The sequence below is a fragment of the Melospiza melodia genome, chromosome 5 (genome assembly GCF_035770615.1).
Source record: "Melospiza melodia melodia isolate bMelMel2 chromosome 5, bMelMel2.pri, whole genome shotgun sequence".
Classification (NCBI taxonomy): Eukaryota; Metazoa; Chordata; class Aves; order Passeriformes; family Passerellidae; genus Melospiza; species Melospiza melodia.
Window position 1 is genome coordinate 76,659,137 of NC_086198.1, and position 20,282 is coordinate 76,679,418.

A 20,282-nucleotide genomic window follows, 5' to 3' on the forward strand; every position below is an offset into this window, starting at 1 on the left:
TGTAGGCAAGACCTGTGTGGGAAAGAACTTCCAGGTTCTGACCTTCACTTTGCATTTGTTACACAAAACAGAAAGGCTAGAGCAGGAAAAATGAGGAATAGGAGAATGCCTGTGGTTGCTCTTGTCTCCTCTAGAGCAAATTGCCATGGTTTAGGTAAGTAATGGGATTGTGTAACTGTAGGTTAGAAAACTGTGCAAGTCAGGCTGGATGCAACTGTTACTGATGGTTTTTAGACCAGTCTTGAAATTAATGGCAATGATTAAGAACTTGGATTTTATGTTGCTTAGGGAAAAATATTCACTGTTTTGCAGCTGAAAAGAAATTAATAGCTTTGATTCAAGACTGCATTTATGCTGAACCTTGTGTCAAATGCAGTATTCACAGTGAAACCAATGGAAGAGTTTAACTTGTTATGTATTGAAATAAAAGCTAAAGCCACTCCAGCAGGTGTCTTTCCTTAAGGCTTTGGAAGCACTGGAGTACTTTGCTCCATTACATGTGAGGTGTCTTAAGCCTTTCTGTGATTTTGGTATGGTCCCCAGTTAGTGTTCATTTCTAGAGCCTGACTGGACTGTAGAGCCTGCATAGTGCAGGGATGGTAGAGAAGATATTCAGCTGGGCTGGAAGATAAAGGTTTCTACTGTCTGCTAATAAATAAGGTTTCTACTGTCTGCTAATAAAGGTCTGCAGCAGGTGTTTATATTGAAATAGAAGTCAATTTTTACTTACGAGCTGGTAATTTTGCATTACTTAAGCTAGCTTTGTTTTTCAAACATCACATTTCTCCTTTTTGTGGTGTCTCCAATGTAATGTTGTTTTTCAATAGTATTGTCAAATACAGTAAAGGAAAACTAGTTTGAATCATATTCCTTCCAAGGCATTGTAAATATTACAGTAAGCATTACTGGTAATGAATTTCCTTTTAGCATCAGTTCTGCAATTAATGCCTTCGTCTCTTCTGCCATTTAGCATTCTATAGAAATACCTGGCAATCAGAAGTTTGCAGAATGCATCTGGGGACAACCAACAGTTATGTGAAAGCAATATTGCTGGTCAATAAAGGGTAATAGGCAATTGAGTGTATGTGTAATAGCTCCTCTGAAAGCTGTTGCTGAGAATGTGGGAAAAGTGTCCATTCATTAAATAGGTGGTGCCATAATTATGCAGGTTTTTATAAGTACCTGAAGAGGCAGCAGCCAGGTCAGAGGAGCTTGATCTTTCCAGAATAAAAAATATGTGATTCTTAAATACTTGTGTGAATCACTTATATGATTGACTAGAGGATTTGGGGTATTTTTTTCTTTTGTTTTGTTTGGATTTTTGTTTTATTGTTACTCTTAATAAATAGATACAGAACTGTTCATATTAAGCATAAAAAGCATTCATGGTTGCCTTTAACTTCTGCTTAGTTTTTGTGCATTCTGTGTCTTGATTTAAAAGGAGCAGTTTGGGGTGGAGAATAGCTGAAGACTGATAGAGCTTATCCAGCATGCATGCTGATGAGGAGAACTGGTCAAACTCAAACTGTGTGCTGAGCTAGCACAGAAAACAGCAATAGCTGTACAAACCCATTTGTCTCCCAGGAGAGATTTTCTGCGTGACCAGGAGACCAAGGACAGACCTTGAGGATATTGTCTGAAAAGACCTGTGAATGCCTAATTGAGCAAAAAAAAAAAAAAATTCATTTCAGCAGGGAGTGGGAGCAGGGGTGCATGGGAGCCTTCTGCCATGCACTAGCATCCAGCCAGCTTCCTGTCTACAGCAAATACCTGCTTTTTGTGTACTTGAATATATTTTGTTGTTGTTGGACTGCCTCAGAACTTTTAAACATGGTTTAAAGTTCTGTGTAGTCCTGCTGTTTGTCTGTCTGTCTGGTGCCTTTCCTCTGCCTTTCTTTTTGTTCATGTTCTGGTAATTTTCAAAGCCACTATTCATGCTGAAGTGTGCTTGGAAAAAGGGCACTGATTGCAGTATCAAGTCCTTAAAAGCAATGAAATCCCTAAAAGTTCCCTAAAACTTCAGGTAGGCTCTGCTAACAAGGAAGTGGGGTCTTTCTGCATAGAGAGATGGTTTTAAATCCTTGAGGTTGAGGACTGTGTCTGGAGTGTTTTCCTGGTTAGACATGAGTGAAGCTCCACAGATGGGTGCTGTGCTAAACATGGGACAAGCAATCACTGAACCTTGCTGTTACCTGGAAAACTGAGTAGGAAACTGTGCGGCTGATGATGGCACTTGGCAAGCTACTTGCTTATGTGATTTAGCTGAAATAGTGGAAATAAGATCAAAAGATTTACTTATGCAAACATTCATTTGAAGTTATTGTCAGAAGGCAGGAGCTGGGAAAAGTTTCTGTGCTGAGGGCTGTACAAGCAGTTTCTTTCATCACCAGGTTTGAACAGATGCACTTGGAAACAAAGTTTTGATGACATCTTTTTGTTGCAATGATTGATTGTGCTACTGATATGATGCCAAGGTAGTTAAATCCCAAACATCTGTCAAAGTGTTCAGCTTGAGTTTATTGAAAGTCTCCTACAAGGCAAATGAGATTATGTATGAGCAGCTTTACACAGATGATGGTGCTTTTATTAAAATATGACATGGAACACTTCAGACTTACCCTGAGTTTGCTGAGCCAAAAAAAAAAAAGAGATGTGCTTTGAACATGAAGAAACTGAGGAATGTGCTCTGCCTGTTAACACCTGAGAAGGACTGGAGCAACACTTCTGCAGTCAGCAGGCTTCAACTTGCTGGGCCAGTTTCCCTTCTTGTTGGAGCTTTGTCTATGTTCTGAGTAAGATATTCTTGTTATGATCTAGAAGTAAAAACTGTATATGGCATATTGTTCAAAATGAGTTAGTTCTGAACAACAAAGCAAAATTCATATTTTATCAGGTCTGCTAAGCATGACCAAAATACTGGAACTATAGACCTGAGAAGGAAAAAATGATTCAGGAATGTGTGTGCTAAAAGGTGACAGCCAAAAAGAGTCTTCAAAACAGTCCTTTAACTGCATAAATAGGTTGCTTGAGATTTTAGGGTTTTTTCATTTATTTGGTTTAGTTGGGTTTTTTTAGAATAAAAGTCTGATTCTGAAAGGAAAAAAGGTTATAGCAACATAATAACTCAGGAGAAATTAACATGTTAGACAAATCTAAGAGGTCATTACTGGCCCAAATATTTAGGAGTTGTTATAAATATTTAGACACATCCATTAGACATGGTATAACATAACTAGAGTGAGTTGAAAGTCCTCTAATGTGGTAAGTTAAGATGCAGTGTGACAGGATGGTTTGCAGGACAAATTGCTGGGTGCCACTTCCGAATGCCACAGGATTCCTCTGTGCAAGCTGGGGCTGTACATCTGGAATTGGACATAATCAATCAACAAGCCCAGGGAGCCAAATTGGCTCTTTTTCCTTGATAGGTAACAAATCACTAAAAGCACTGCAGGATCAATTTTGTTTGTAGAGATGCTTAGTGTAATGTTTAAATACAAAAATCTAGACAAATCTAAAGCAAACTGCATAAAAGCATTCAGGAAAAAAAGAGTGATTTGTATATTTCAATATGTATCCTGACAAGCTGAATTTATGTCTAAGTAAATATTTATTCTTTAAACTTGATTGTTCTTGCAACAGCTGAGAATGAAATCTGATTAGCTTAAGGTCAGACTCTGAGACATTAGCTGCTGGGGGAGGCTTTGGGTAAGTGTTTTACAAATTCAGAGGAGTGGGTTGGCCTTGTCTGGCTGCTGGGTGCCCACCCAGCTGTTCTCTCACTCCTGTGCACAACAGGCCAGGGGAAGAAAATAGGATGAAAAAGCTTGTGGGTCGGGATAAAGACAGGGAAATCACTCACCAGTTGCCATCATGAGCAGAACAGATGCAATATGGGTAAGGCAACCTTGAAGGTTCCCCACACCTCACTTGGTAGAAGTGGCTGCTCCATCACTCCCCTACAGCAAAACCCGTTTTTCTTCTGGGGTCTGTGTTCTTTCCTAGAAATCAAGGCTGTGGCTCAGCTGCAGAGCACTCCTGTTCTGCAGAATAGATGTCCAAGAGGTTCAGTAATTTGTATTCAGCATAAGCTGGTGTGCTTCTCCCAGAAAATATGGATTTGAGCACATGCTTTTCCAGATTAGTAGGATGAACCCTCAGAAATAGAAACTACGTACACTGACTTGATCCATCATGAGTGAGAACCCACAGTATGGCAGTCTCAGATGTTTGGTACTCTAGTTAAGTATACCCATTATAAGATTTTCCTTTTGAGGAGTTTGAATTATACCCAATATAGAGAACATGGGAAAAATTCATCCACCTGATTTTTGTTGTCCTATGAATCACTATCTCACTGGGGTTGTTTATTTTGTTTGTCTTTTTGCTTAAGGTGCTGCTAGCATTTTATTGTGTTAACAAGCTGTTCACCTGTCTTTCTTGTTTGTGTAATGATATTCTATAGATAAACACAGAACAGCTGGCAAAGCTTTAACCAGGCTGTAGCTTTTTTCACAGAGCCTTTTTTTACATATCCTCGTGATCAATTACCAATTGTTGTCTTCATCTCTGAATCCTTTTTCTTTTTATGCATGTGCAACACTAGCGTAAGACTTCATGGCATTGTACAAAATATGACTGTTGAGGGATTGTTTTCCCTTTTTTTCTTCAACAGATAGCACTTCAGATAGTAGACTAAAAGGAAAATACCACAAACTAAGTAAAAACCCAGATTCAAACAACCCCCCCAACTATGTACTTGGAACAGCAATTGCTTTTTCATTTACTATGAAGAAAAATTTTTGCTGCTAAACCTTCTGACAGTTAAATGCCAGAATTTTTGACTCACCTGCTTGTTAGAGTATTACTGTTTCTTCTTGCTATTTATCAGCATTTGGAAGTTAATGACAAATTCCAAGTGCCTGTCCAAAGGAAGGATGTGAATACACTTGCTTACATGTGAGGTGAGAAATAAGCAGATGTAACAACTTGCTGATATCTCTTTTTGAAGAAGTACTTTCAGACTTTGGAATTTGTCATCTGCCAGTTAAACTCTGCAACTGTTACTGGTGTAAAAAGTTGTAAATTAAGTTTCTGTTGCTGTAAGTACATTACATTTTCATAGTGGGGGATAAGTAAACTTTGCACTTTGTGCCTCATTCCTGTGACTTTTGAATAATTATTTTTCCAGATGATGTTATGGAGTTAGTTAAAATTTTAGCTTAAAACTAGTTATATGCAGAATAATTTGTAAGTTTTGAAAATACTGAATTGGCTCATCAGTGCCTTTATTTAAATATCTAGGGCCTAATTCTGCCTTTTGCACAGACCACATTGCCACCTGGTACAAGGTGTTGTTTTCCAATACAGGAGCATTATTTTCTGTACACTGCAGATAGAAGCAAGCTTCTAACCTATGGCTTTCATGAATTCTCATCCTAAAGGGAATGTGCTTTCTCTTGGGAAGTCCCTTTAAAAAAATTTCTGTGCTGTGCAGTAATTTTTCATGTTTGGGACTGTCTGATAATGGCAGTACTTATTTTGAGGATTGGAAAGTTTGAGGTTGATCCTATGCCTCTTTCCTTTCCCTGAAAATGTAGTAGGCAACAGATTTAGACTGAGAACAACTGGACTCTCCTTATTTGAGACACACTACTATTATGACCTGCCTCTGAGGCAGGCTGAGACTCCTATTAATAAAATCCTTGGGCTGAATTACAGTGAAAAGACACTGAGTGACCAGTGTGTTTATGAGGCAGGTTTATTTTAAAACAATTCAGTTGCAGTGGAAACTATGTGGGCATTTTGTTTCTCTTCTATGAAAGTACAAAAATATCACAAAATAGGTGAGGAAAAGAAAGAGAAGGATAAGAGCAGATAGTTGAGAGGAAAGATGACACCACCTGTGGGTCCAGTGGTGAGGCTTGATTACTGTTTTACTGTTCTAGTGTTCACAGATGTGATCCCTTGGGAGTGGGGACCCATGAAACCAAAAGTTTGTCAGGTCATGTACACTCAAGCTGGCATGGAAATGCCTGGATCCCTTCCTGGGTGGGATTCCCCAAGTCTCATGCCACACCATGGTCTGTGTACAGTGCTCTGATGGAGAATTCCCAAAAAGAGTGAGGGAGCACTTTTAGATCCTGGGTAGTCTTGAGCTGCTCTCTTGGCCGTGTCCACTCCTTGACCCCACTTCCATGCTTTGCCACTTTATTTCGTGTGCTCATCATGGACCTGAATGGGAAAATTAGCTCCAGAAAGGTGCTGCCCTGTGTTTGCACAGCCCCCATTTCCAGGCACATCCTGTTCTGACTTTCTCACTTGAGTGAGAAATTGGTGTTTGAGGCATAGCCATGCATTAACTCCTTACTGTCCAGGCTTGTAAAACAGCCCTTTCCCATACCACAGGGGGATAAAGGAAGCTGCATAGATGCAAGGCAGTTCCACTGATGTGAACGTGATGGCCTCTCTCTAAAACTTCTCACTTCAGCTGTTAGAGCTGTAGCAGAATAGGAGTGGTTGAGCTCATGTTTAACCTTCCTGGTTAAGGAATGGTTGTGTCATTTGGACCCTGCAGCAGTTAAAAGTATTGCACATGTTCTGTCACCAAATACTGTGCTGTGATTGTGAGGGGGTTCGTACAATGTGTAATAAAATACATGTATTTGTGTGAAATGCACCTTTTACCAAGTGCTCCTTGAAAAGTTACCCCAGTGGATGTAGGTTTACTTTGTTCCCATGTCAAAAGGCAATCTAGATTTACCATCAGCACAGGCATATAATTATTGCTTTTCTCTATAGTTTTGTTCCATAGGGATCAAGTCAGGGTTCCTGAGTGTGTGGCAGAAAAACAAATGCTTAGTGCTGGAAGAGTGCCAGTGAGCAATGGGAGATCTGGAGCTTTTCAAGTCCATGGAATTTATTTTAAGCAAGGTTGGGTTTTAGCTGTTGTTCTGGAGACTTTAGATCAGCAGCTCAAAAATGGTGGATATTATTTTCCAGAGGACAGCTGGCAGGCTTCAGAAGATAGTGCAATCACTAGCTGGGATCTTGCTCATTTGCATGGTTCCCTTGCTTCTGTTTCTTCTTTGGCTTATTTGGGATTATCTTGTTGTCTTGTGGTGGTGGTGGCTGCATTCCTGTTGCAATCTCAGTGGAAGAAAAAGCCTGAAGAAAATCTGTACTTCTCTTCAAAGGATCATGGAACCTGGGGAGAACTTTCCCTTTAATGTTCAAATTGTGTACTGCTGTCAGGTCTAAGATGACACATGTTTTATGTTACTCAAAAAGAGGTGGTATTGATACTTGAAAGCTGCTGTTAAAAGTCATGCAAAAAGTACTTGCAATTTTCTTTCAAAATGGAATGTGTCCCTAAGAACCACCCTTGTGTCTGTAAATGCAATTTTCAAAATGATTCTTAGATTCCAGAATTACTGTGTGGTTTGAGATTGTTCTGTTGGCACCCTGGCTTCTTGTTGGTAGTTTATTTTTTGGCCTCTTTCCCATGTTGGGAAGTCTGTGCTAGAATTTTTCCTCTCTGTTGTTTGTCACTATTTTTTAGGGAGAGTTCCTGGTTTTGGTCTACCAGCTTGTTTACAAGATGTGAGAATGGCAACTTTTCCTTTGATAACATGCAAGAAATAATTCTACAGACCTGTTATTAATCTAATAACCTGTAACCGGCTAACATGTCTCTTAAATTAAGACTTTTTTAACATTCTCTTATAGTCCATTTAAATCCTTTTTGAAAAATCAGATCAGAATTCATTATGCAATAAACTGAACTAACCTAATCCTGGTCACTGTTCATTGGTCAGACTGGATGGGTAAAGCCAGAATGTAACAGTTCAGTAGTTCTTGCAACTTTTTCATATGGACAGTTTCATACTGACTTTGTGGATGACAGGCAGGCATCTTCTGATTTTGATATCTGACCTGTTGAGTGGAACTTACTACAAAGTAAAAATCATTACAATAAATATTCAGTGAGTGATGTTTCACAAAATAATGGTGTATTATTATATAACATGGTTAAATGTGTGTTATTTTGTTTGGTTGGAGGTTTTTTTGTTTAATTTGTGGTGTTTTGATCCCTGTTTTGGTACTGGCTGGAATGATAATTTGTGTACAGCATACAAATGAGGATAGCAAGTTTTGACCCATATATGAAATGATGGTTTCAAATCTGTGAAGAATGTTCTCCAGTGGTGTGACACATTGTGCTGGCAGTAAAGATCCTCAGGATAACCTGGGCCATTTATTGGGCTGAGTGTGTGGAATATAAAGAGAAATTAGGCAGAAGGAATGCAAGGTGTACTTGCAGAATGAGATTCCTGCCTGGAGAGCTGATACTGAAGAGGCTGTTGGGATGATAACAGCAATATCACCACGTCCAGAAAACCTTCCTGTGCAACTAAACAAAAATTCTCCCCAGAAATCCCAAACCCATAAGTGCGTCCCACAGTGGTGACATGGTTAAAGGGGTTTACAGCAGTCAGTGAAAACAGAAATAGGCAAATAGAATTAATGCTGAATAAGGCAAAATTTGGTGAAGTCCACCAAATCAAAACAAGAGCTTGGATGCGTTAATTTGTTGTGAAATGGGATTATTTCCTGAAACAAACTCCAGGGTAAGTGGTAGGCTCTCCATGAGATGTTTTCAAATTAAGTCTTTCTATTAATTTTAGTACCTAGCCATGTGAATTGCTAATTCTCATTCTGCCAAAGAATAGTAAGGAATTTGGATTAAATTATTTGAACCATATTTTACATAAACTGAAAATAAAAATTGGCGTTGTACATGGCACTATCCCTAATTTTCTGTTACCTAGTGCAGTAAATTGAATTAGTAAACTTCTGTTTTATTTGCTTTAAGTGGCCCCCTGTGAAGAGGTTTAGAGTTTCATGCAGTTTCATCTTGCCAGGGACCACATATGATTGACACAATTAATCAAAGATCACACTACTAATCCACACCAAACATAACACAGTTGAGAGAACTCAATTAAAACTTCTGTTCCTCCAGTTGAAAAAATCAGCCACGTGGGAGCTGTGTCTCAGGCATGCTTGTTTTGCTTGAGACCAGTCTTAATAAATTGCCTTATTTTGCCTCTGCAATGCAATTTAGATGCTTAAAAATCAGCAGTCATGCTTTGTCACAATTCCATACACAGACTCCTGCATCTTTGTTTATTGTCTAGAGGGTTTTAATGGTTGTGGATAAATGCTGAAGGAAAACCTAAAAATCAGAAATAATAAAATCATCAGGTAGAGAATGCTTAAAGAAATGCTTTACTAAGCTTGACTATAAATACAGAGATTTAGAACTAAACATAAAATTTAGTAGTAATTGCATGCTCTCCCTCTTATTATCCTTCATTTTGGATTTTGTTTGTTTCCCTGACCATATATCACAAACTTTATTCTTCTCCCTGGGCACCTTTATAGTGAAGACACTATTCAAGAGTGTAGATTTTTGACAGCTTACAATTAGGATGTTGGAACCAGAACTCCTAGCTGTTAATGTTCAAAAAAAAAATCATTTTATGGTGTAAAACTTTACTATTAATATTTCTCAGTGTTTTTGAGGAGGTATTCCTTTATTTGTTTGGTCTTTTTTATTATAGTTACTTTGTTTTAATGTGGCCAGAAATCCATTGTGATGATTCTGTTCATTGCCACCTGAAAGGCTTGTGACATCATTTTCTCTCTGTAATGCCTTGTTTAGTGATATTATTATTAGTGTTATGATGTGCATCTGTCTGACCCTGGTAGATTGAGTACCTTTCTTTTCTGTGGCTTCATTCTTGTGATGCTCAAAGGGAGGATTCTGACCAGACCATGCTGCAAAGGTTACCATGGTGCTTGATGGATTATCCCATTGCTTGACAGGTTTGGGGGGTATAGTTTGTTTTAACTTGGAGAGCATCTTTGTCTTGTTCTGCCTAGAGCTGAAGTCTGCTTCTGTTTAATAAACAAACCTTCTGATTCACTTGTTGACTCCTCCAGATAATTATGCCACAAGAAGTGAGAATGCCAGGGTGGTTTTAGAGATAATGGTAGCTGAGTAATGTCTCAGATTTATTATGTGAGATGTTTTTTGAGAAGTTTTTTTTCCTTCAAAGTAGAAAAAAAATTTGTGTGAGTGTAAATAATCTCAATATCATTATTTTCCATGCTGCTATACTGCTTATCTGGCTTATATGTTCAAAAAAATCACACTAAATACAACTATCTGAAGTTTTTAGGTTTTGGGATTGGTTTGGGTTTTTTTTGCAATAGTAATGTAATTTTGTCCATGTCTCCAATGCAGAGAACAGACCCTCAGCTCCTTGCTCAATTCTACTATGCTGATGAGGAACTAAATCAAGTGGCAGCTGAACTGGACAGTTTGGATGGAAGAAAGGACCCACAGAGATGTACCCTGCTGGTCAACCAGTTTCGCTCCTGTCAGGTAATCAAAGTGGCAACTTCCTGATTTCACTGGGATTTTTATGTACATTTAATGTAGTCCATTAATTTTTTTTTGTATAAGTTAGTTTTTATTGTCAGAGCTTTTTAAAATGAACCTTTGTTAGATACATGCCTTTCATTACTTTAAAGGGTATATTCTTGAAAATACTATCCATAAATTAAATTTCCTACATCTCATTTAAGAGTGCTGATGCTTTCCCTGAATAAGAATACACATTATAACTTTGTTTCCTTTATATAAAATAAGCTTACAGGGCATGAGGCATGTTTCAAAATTTCAAGTAGCAAAAAATAGGCATGTCATTTGTAGCTGCTCATCTTTCATGCCTCATGAATTTCAGAGTTTTTCATTAGTAAATGAACAACATTCAGAGGGTTATGTTGTGTTTAGGTAATTCAGATTTTTAGAGGTAGAAAGAATCTACATTTTTCTACCCTTCATATTTACATGAATGCTTTGATATTTCTTCTCCCAGTCACACCCAAGAATTACAATTTAAACTGGAGTAGGTTCAAGTCCAAAATACATGATGCTCAGGTGCTATGAGGATTTCTATATGAAAAGTAAATGTTTGCTGTCACTTTAAGACAATTTTAAGTGGAAGGACCATAGTAATAAATATACATTTACATCTCCAAGTAAAATATGCAGTTAAGCGTAAAGAATGTATTTTGATTCACCCTTGCCAAAATTTCTTCCTGTTACTCCTAATAAAATGTACTAAACTTCATTATGTGGAAAAATTTCATCACTAATCATGTTACAATGAGTTTCAAGAAAAGTGCTCTGATCATTGTAGGAAGTGTTCACATTAGGTTAGCTGAATCTGTTGAAAAGAAAACAGTCAGGTGCTCTGTGTTTGCTTGCAAGAAAACTAAATTTCACAAATTGCAGCTTTTTGAAGTGCTTACAGAGAGAGTAGACAGTGATTGTGTTGTTCTGTCAGAAACAATTTTAATACTTCTGTTGACTTTGAATATCTTCACAATTTCCTACTGTATTGTTCCTACAGAAAAATGTGAGTTTAAGGGATTACCAAACTGGACGCTGTAAGTTTATTGACAATTAAAAATGCTGTGACTTGGAGTGAAAAAAAAATAGATGTGAAAGTTGCCTTCAGGGGAAGACTTCAGTTTTCTGTATGACAGATCAGTTGTACTCAAACCACATTTCATAAATATTTATCTGACTTCTGCAAAACCTCCAGTAGTGGATGCTCCACAAACTTTCTACTCAAATTCTTTCCAGACTGGCAGGAAAGGTTTCCTGATATTAAGGGTGGGTTAACACTATCATTGTGCAAGACAAATCTCCTTGGTTGTTTTATCCTTGGCGCAGTGACAATTTATTCCCTGTTTCCCTGCAGGCACACAGGCTTTCTGATGTGTTTCCTGTAGTATAGGCAGACCTGAAGAGCTGTTCTAATAAAAAAAAATCTTCTCTGAATGTTTCACCTGTAGGAGTGCAGGAAATGCAGACTCTGACTGCTGCTTGGTCAGTTTGCTTGGCTTGTTCTGTAGTGATTCACTACCTTGTGACTCTAATTGTCTTCTGATGTCTGGTAATTTCATTTGCCAAACAGATTGCTGTTACTAAAACAATCTGTTGCTAGAACTGAAAGAAAGCATGGAGGATTTTTTTATGTAGCTATTTTTGTAATTTGTAGTTTTAAAAGTTCTGTAGAATAGGTCAAATGTCATGTCAAAAATGGCTTTGCTTAATTAGGTTTTACATTATTTTGTAGTACTTTGTGTAAATGCAGTGGTTTTTGGTTTCTTTTAAGAATTTGTCCTTTAATTTCTAAATGAGAGAAGGAACAGTGTTTTAGTAAGGACTCAAAATGTAGATATTTCCTGACCAAATTTCACACAGTAGGAGGAAAAATTGGTTTTAGCCTAAGGTGTGGTGGGGTTTGAGAGTGATGGAGAACCAACAGCCAGCCCTGGGCTCAGACTTGTGGTGGGAGGTTGTGCATGTAAAAGGAGGGTAACAGCTGCATTGTGCAATGCCTCTGGTGTCTGCAAAAACTGTCATGCAATTCTGAGACCTTTTCTTTAGAAATGTGCACTTTCTGACTCTTCAGGCAATGCTTTTGAAAAGTACTTTGTGACCACAGAACATAGTTTACCAGACTCCCAGTCTTTGCATGATTTTTTTCCTATTTTGTGCTAGCTTTTCCATGGAAACCGTAGTTTTAAGATCTCCAGATTACTCCCAATTTTTATCTCCATGAAATTTAGAGTCATAGCATTTCTATCAGATTTTAGTGTTTTTTAGGGACAAGGATTTCTAAAATTCCGTGTCCTATCTTGGCATCTGTTTTTTAAATTAATTCATTGTTCCTGGGTTGCTTATTTTCATATCATTGACTGCTAGTGTCTGCCTGATTAACAAATTATGTTTTTCAATTTTATTTTTATCAGAGAGAGGAAATGCCTTTAAATTAATGTGATTTTTTTTTTTTTATGCTAACGAGTCTTACAAACTGTGATTCTTCTTGGAGAGAGGTTGGGTGTGATGTTGGCTCTTAACCATATCTGAAGAGTCAAGATTTAAATCCTTGTGTCTGTTCTGAACTTCTGATGGTTTTTTTGAAAGATCTCCAAGTTTGCTGTAGTGTGTGAGCAGACAGACAAACCAGAAGATCTCTGCCTAAAGGATGTAACACTTCCTGGAGGACATACTTCAAGTTTTCTGTCTTAACAAAACTGGCAGAATTAGTCAAGGCAGGTTGAAGACATGGTGCATTGTGGATGTGCAGAGAACTGCAGTCTTCAAGCCTGTTGATGCATCCTTAGTAAAGAACTGCAGCTCTTAGTGTTGTCTTCTGCTTTGTCATAATGCTGTCTGCTGATAAGAATCACACTTTTTACTGTAAATTAACTCTTCAAAATTTCTGAGTATCTTGCAGCTTGGTTTTCAAATGCTGTGGGTTGACTGTACAGCAGGATGCTGAGTAGCATAATCCATGAGTAAGAGTGGTAAGATGAGTAAGAGAATGGTTTTCAAAGCTTTTCATTTTCACAATAATATGATGTAACACTGCTTTCCAGTTATGGTAGCTTATTATAAAAATGCCATCCCTCATTTTGCCTTGCTGTTTGCATGTCAGTGGTAAACTATTGTGAAATCATATCTATCAATACAGTATCTTGCATTTATTATGTGATTAATACCTATTCAACAGAATAAAACACTTCTTTACTGGTTTCTGTTAAGATGAACGATACCTAAAGTGTGCTGTGATGCATGATGAAAAGCCGTGTAAGTTTTTCTTAAATGAACCAAAAGGTAGGTAGAATGTAAAACTTTGGTTTATTGAACTTGATTGATGGTTCTAGAAGGAAAACTTTTTTTAATTAAGAAAAACGTCTCTGCATTAGTGAGTCTTCAGTAATACGCAGTGCTTGTTCATCTGAGGTTTTTTCCCTGCAACACAAATCATTGCAGTATTTTTATATTAGTGGTATAACAAGGTGTCCTTTCCTATGCTTTTCACAACATCACACAGTATTGGATTTTACAAGAAGTGATGGTAGCTCATGTACACTTTTGAATTACTCACTCATGCATTCACTATCATTCTCTAAATTAATTTGCTTTGATCGTTGCTGTTTTCACATTGATTAGTATTTTGTTAGTTGACTTGGTAAACTGGTTTAAACCAATTTATTGGCTATTTAAATGGAGTTTGGTTTATTGTTAAATATTACAAAAGTTCATTTGTTTTGTTTTAGAGTAAAAAACCCCTTTGTTTCTAAAGCAGAGATTTGTTAGGACTTCACCACTAACAAACCTGTGCATAGCAGGTGAGAATGTTTTTAGGATCATAGTCCTTGCTTGCTGTTTCAGTGCACTGAGAATTACTTCTCTGTGTACAGTAGTGAGGTCTCAGAATAGCACATGAGTCAGCTCCAGCATGGTTTTATCAGCATTATTCCTGCAGATTGTGTCTCAGCAGTGTCTCTTGATCTGCTGAAGTGCACAAGGGAGGAATTTGCCCCATAAGGGCACTGACCTAGAGCAAACCATAGACTCTCCTGGCTGTGCTGTCCTTTTGCACTGTTCCACAGCACAGTAAAATGGGGAATTGGTAGTATTTGTGAGACATGACTGTTTCTGGCTCACTGCTAGGAGTGATGGACACTGCATTGACTGGCAGTACATTACACTGGTTCTTCACTCCTTTCCTGCTGTTTGCCTTCTTGGGAAACACCTCCTGAATTACTGCAATTGGCAGCCCAGTGTTTCCAGTTCAGCTTTAGCAGTTCCAGTTTGCTGTAACATGAGGCTGTAAAATGCAGTCTTTAGTGGACTGCCACCTATGTAGGTCATTCCTTCATACAGTGCTGAGAAGGAGGCACCTGTGAACCTGAACTTTGTTACCCTCTGTAGCCTAAGTAAGTGTTGCTGAGGAGTTGGAGCCCTCAGAGAAAGCTAATCATATTTCTGTGTTGTGTTTTATCACTTGTCTGTCTCAGTTCCTGTAGCAATACAAAATATGTCGTGAATTTTGTCAAAAATGCTATGTTTCAACCACACTTATCTCCATATTTCTTCAAGCTCAATTTAACAACTGAAAGCATCACTATGAAATGAGTTTGACATACAAGTGTCAGTGGAAACAAAGCTTTGTCCTCACCATAAAGGAATATGTGTTCCAGGCTGAGGGAGCTTACTGTGGGGTGTGGATGATGTAAATGGATATAAAGATGATATAAATTGAATATGGCAAACAAGGAGTAAAGGAGCAGTGCTGCTGGCAGCATACTTGGGGAATCTGCTTTGTCACATGCTAAAATCGCACTCACAGGATAGTTTGGGTTGGAAGAAACCTTAAATATCAGCCAGCTCCAAGCCCCCTCCTATGGGTCTGAACACCTCTCATTAGATTTCCCCAGCATGGGGAGCGACCTTGCTCTTGGCCTCGTTGAATCAAAATTTTTACACAAAAAGAAAATATATAGTCTATCTTTGAAATATGCTTTTTGTATATCTTAAAAGCTTAGGAATGTGATTTGCTTTCTGAAGAGGGAGATAGATGGATGAAAAAGTCTAGAAGTGGGGAAGCTCTTTGTCTGGCACCGTGTTGTGTCTGACCAAAGCAGTGATTGTGTTTGATCATGGGTCACTTTAGGGGCTGGTTACCAATTTCAGCCTGATGGGGATAGCATCCAGCTGTCTTTCAAAGCAGCTTACCTCATTTATGTGGGCTGATTTCTGTATTGTTTTTTTATTTAATTAAGAAAACCTCACAAGACACCAACAACAGTAACACAAAAAAACTCAAACCAAAAAAACCCACAAAAAACCAAAACAAAACCAAACAAATGAAAACAACAGGCCAGCAAAAATCTAACTCCAAACAAACAAAACTTCCAACATAACACCATCACACAGAACTGTGAAGCTGTTGCAGGGTTTGCAAATTGCTTAGTAACATTTCCAGAGTGGAAGAGAAACATGACTGAGCTGAGTAAATTGTCATAGAGCATGCATTGATTTCTCTGTAGTGGGAAATGGAAAGGCTCTTCAGTGTGTGACATTTGAGTTTTCTTATTATATATATTTAAAAATAAACAAAAGTTGATGTAGCATGAAATGACAACACAGGTGGTAATCAATAATGCACAAGGGTGAAACTCAATCGGGATTGACAAGTTGCTAAATAATGAAAAGAGAACTTATCTTTGTGTACAAAACACTATTAATTTTTTATCAGTGAAAAAGGGATGTGATTATATTATGTTAAATGGTGCATGCTGGGGTAGCCATAGGTTGTTGCTAAAGAGCTGTGATGCAAGGATGGGCTGTACCATCTGCTCATGATGACCACAGTCATTGCATGCAAACTCCTGTGGAAAGCCACTGCCTTTGGTGGATGAGGTAGTCATCCATATAAAACTTGAGGTGCTGACAGAAGAGCAAAATTAATATTTTATCTGTACTTCAATTAGAACAGTTTCTTCTTTTGGTCACAAGCTGTATTCAAATTTAAAAATACATTTATTCTTTGTGAAAGAGAACCCAGCTATAGAAGGCTCTTAATTGCAGAGGTATTGGAGTCTTCCAGTGCTCAGCTTCAAAAGATAAAATGATTTTTCCTTTCTTAATGTATGATTATGTGCCCTTGATCATAGTTTTTATATTGCTAACAATTGGCACCCTGGTACCTTGAATGAGAATTGGCAGGGGGCCTGAGACACAGAGGTGTCATTCCCAGAACATTTGGAGGCTAAATGAGGACAATGGAGCCAGGTCATTTTAAGGCTGACTTTTTTGAGCCTTTGTGAAGTAAGATACTGTACCAGACCCAGTTATGTAGGAATTAATGTAATGTGATGTGTCTGACTGTCAGGGGCTTTACAGTTCTGCCACACTCTTCAGCAGTGCCATCAGAGGATTGCTGTCAGCTCTGCTATATGTGATTGGCTAAATTTTAATTATTTTTTTTACTGTTGCAAAGAAAGATAGATTCTGGTATCAGCCACTGAATTTTTTATGTAGTCTGAATTGTTTATGTAGTCTCATGACTTAAATATGCTGCAATTTTCCTTCTTTTCTCCATATGGATGTGGTAGCTCCATGTTAGCAAGATTAACAATACGTGCAAATTATTTATTTTGTAATGTTTCTGTACTTGGGGATTAAGTCTCTTTCCTGTGCTAGAAGCCTTTTCACTTAATCATATAGAAAAATCCCCTTTCTTTATTTATTTTTTCCTTTAATGCTGGGAAAGTATGATAAGAAAGACAAAAAGGCAAGCCAGTAATTTTTTTTCAAGTCAGTTCTTAGCAGTGGAATTTAATTTTCATTGTGACCTTAACATACTTGAAAGTTAAAGCCTGTTTTTAAATAAGAAATAATTAATTTCATAATAATGGATTATTATGAAGAATATTTTGTGGAATATTGTGCAATCTGGTTTTCTCATGTGTTAGGTTGTTTTAAGTAAGTTTTCATTTAGCAAAATCCTTGAATGGAACATCCTGAGTTGGAAGGAAGCCACAAGGATCATCAGTTCCTGGCCCTGCCCAGCCCCATCCCCAGGAGTCACCCCCTGTGCCCCAGAGCATTGTCCAAACACCCCTGAGCTCTGCCAGGCTGGTGCTGTGACCGCTGCCCTGGGGAGCCTGGTCAGGGCCCAGCCACCCTCTGGGGCAAAACCTTTCACAATATCCAACCTGAACACCCCTGATACAACTGCAGGCCCTTCCCTCATTCCTGTCACTGTCACCACAGAGCAGGGATCAGTGTCTGTCCCTCCCCTCTGAGGAAGTTCTAACTGCACTGAGGTCTCCTCTCACTTTCCTCCTCCTGGGACATCCCCAGTTCATTTGTTTGTCCCAGAGGTTCTGACTGTGCCACTGCCAGCTCCAGGCTCTGTGCATCCCAGCCCTGCATTACACACAGAGCCAGCAATGCCCCTGCCCTGCCCTGCCCTCTGCTCCTGGAGAGCTGCACCCCTCCAGCAGTCACAGAACTCATCCCACAGGTTCTGCTCATGCCGCTGATGCCAAATCCCCGGGGCTGGGCCAAGGCTTTGAGCTCCTCCTGCTGGATCCTCCTGCTGCACCTTGGGATGAAAGCCTTTAGGTGTTAAATATATATCTATATATGTTAAATATTGGACACAAAAAGGACTTCTGCATTTTGCAAGGAGGGATTGCAAAATGCTTTTGAGTTTGAGAGAAAAGATGAATTTCACACTGCCCTTTCATTACCATTAGTGTATAATTTAACAATATACTACTAATTGAATGGCTGGAATTTAAGGTGATGGGAAGAAAATAAATTGTTGGCCATTAGGGTTTGTTCAATCATTGCAACTTTATAATTAGCCAGAGAGAATGAGAAGCTTAAATAGTTCACTCATAACTCCAAGTTCTCTTTGGAGAAAAGATGCACTGGTTGTCTTCTGCCTCCCGTTTATCCTTTTGAAAGAATTTGTGTTAACTCATTGCTGCACAGTGTTCTTGGTGAAAAATAATGCAGACTTTAAGACAATAATTAACAAAATGATTAATTTTTGAAAGCATTACATGTATTAGCAAGCTAGTGTTGCTTTGAAGAAGTTTGAAATGATTGATATGAAAACAGCTGGTGATAAGGATGGATTTGCTGTTGGAGAGCAGGCTTCAGACAGTGGGCTTTGTTCCTGCATGCTTATGCACTGCTTGCACTCACAAAAATTTCCCATTTTAAAGGCTTTGGAAATCTGTACTTGTATAAAATTAATTATGCAGAAAATCTTCTCTTGATTAAGGAAGCTTACCTTTTTTGCTTATTCCACCTACTCTCTCCTGCTGGGTTTCCATTTTTTAGAGTAGTGCTATTTTTTCAACACTTGTCCAAGTGGTGTTGAGGTGAGCAGCAGCAGCATTACCCCACATACATGGTTCTTCACCTGCTGAAGAGATAAAGCTAGATACTTCTTACATCTTCATACTGCTCCTTGTTCCATAGTTCTGAGAAAAGCTCAGAATTTAATTCAGAAAATGTAGTGCTCTTGATACTAACTTATGATGTACACAATGCAAATTCTTAGGTTTGCCCTGAGAATACATTTTCAGTTCTCTAGAGGTCTCAAGGTTTCTGTGCCTGAAGATGACTTACACAAATACCAAGCAGCAGATATTTGTGTTCTTTGGTTTCTCACTTGCCCTGCAGTGTCTGTAACTGCTGCTGAGGTTGTTGCTATTCCACATACACGGGGCTCATAACCAAACAAAGTAATAGTTCATGTAGAGGTGGTAAATGATGATCCTCCCGAGGATGCAAAGCTTGTTCAATTGATTTGTGCAACTGAGGCCCTGAGCTAAACTGCCTTTGTGATGTAAGCTCTGGTTGTTTTTGCTTTGGAATTGTTCTGGTACTGTGAAAAAGTCTTTTTTGGTGTTTGTTGTTCACTTTTTTCTGTTTGGGTCTGATGCAGACACAAATAATCAGATATGGAATCTAGTAGGCTTTCAGAGTCATGTTTACCTTTGACTTAGCTGATAACTGGTATGAGAAATTTTTCATTTTCATACATTTGTACAAACCTCTGGCCTCAGTGCCAGCCTTGTTTATTATTTGTACCATATTCCTCCATAGGGATTTTGCAAATTTGACTGTAAAATCTTTTAACCCTGTAGCTGGAATGTGATGAGTTTTCTCAGTAGATCTAATTAAAACATTTGTGGTTGTCTGGCTTATTCTGAAATGCAAATATCATAATTTATAATTGAGAAAAGAAAATTATGAGGGGATTCCTCAACCAGGAAAGCAGCATTATCTTGATGTAAATTTTTAGGAGAACTTTAAGTCACTCATTTAAAATACACACACTGTAGAAATTATTTGAAGCTCGAACACTCTTAGAATCAAAGTCTCCAAAGATTTGGACTCCTTTGTTTTCAGTTTAAGTGTTGTTGGATATAACTCCATATTTGTGGTGTAATTTCGCAATTGGCCTTTCTTTGTCATTTGTCTGCAGCTGCACAACTTCAGCATAACTCAATTAATTCTGTACTCAGTGAAATCAGATTTTTCATTGATTTTTAATACTAAATGTGTTCTTTCTTTCCTAGCAGGTAAAGGCTTTTAAATTTACCAGTGCTGTGGGTTATGAGTGGGCTTTATAACTGTATTAATGGAAGGGCATAGAGTGGTTTCAGAAGGAAACATTTCTGTAAATTTGAGTGGTTTTGGTCAGAGGTCTGTGATAGCTTTAGCAGCTCTGCATGTTGGCTGCCCAGTCTTGGATTCAAGCAATCCTTGGGCACTTGGTAGAAATGTTATAAACATTTTAGTTTCAGTAAGTATCTTA

At 38.2% G+C, this 20,282-nt stretch overlaps 1 protein-coding gene across 5 annotated transcripts in view; it reads left to right on the forward strand.

Annotated features, from left to right (window-relative positions):
- The window catches only part of ZFYVE28 (zinc finger FYVE-type containing 28), a 146,397-nt gene that overhangs the window by 55,904 nt on the left and 70,211 nt on the right, over positions 1 to 20,282 (forward strand). For all 5 annotated transcript variants that reach the window (XM_063157510.1, XM_063157506.1, XM_063157507.1 and 2 more), the window contains exon 2: positions 10,310 to 10,450. In XM_063157510.1, the coding sequence (XP_063013580.1) occupies positions 10,310 to 10,450 (141 nt within the window). The remainder of the gene's footprint in view (positions 1 to 10,309; positions 10,451 to 20,282) is intronic.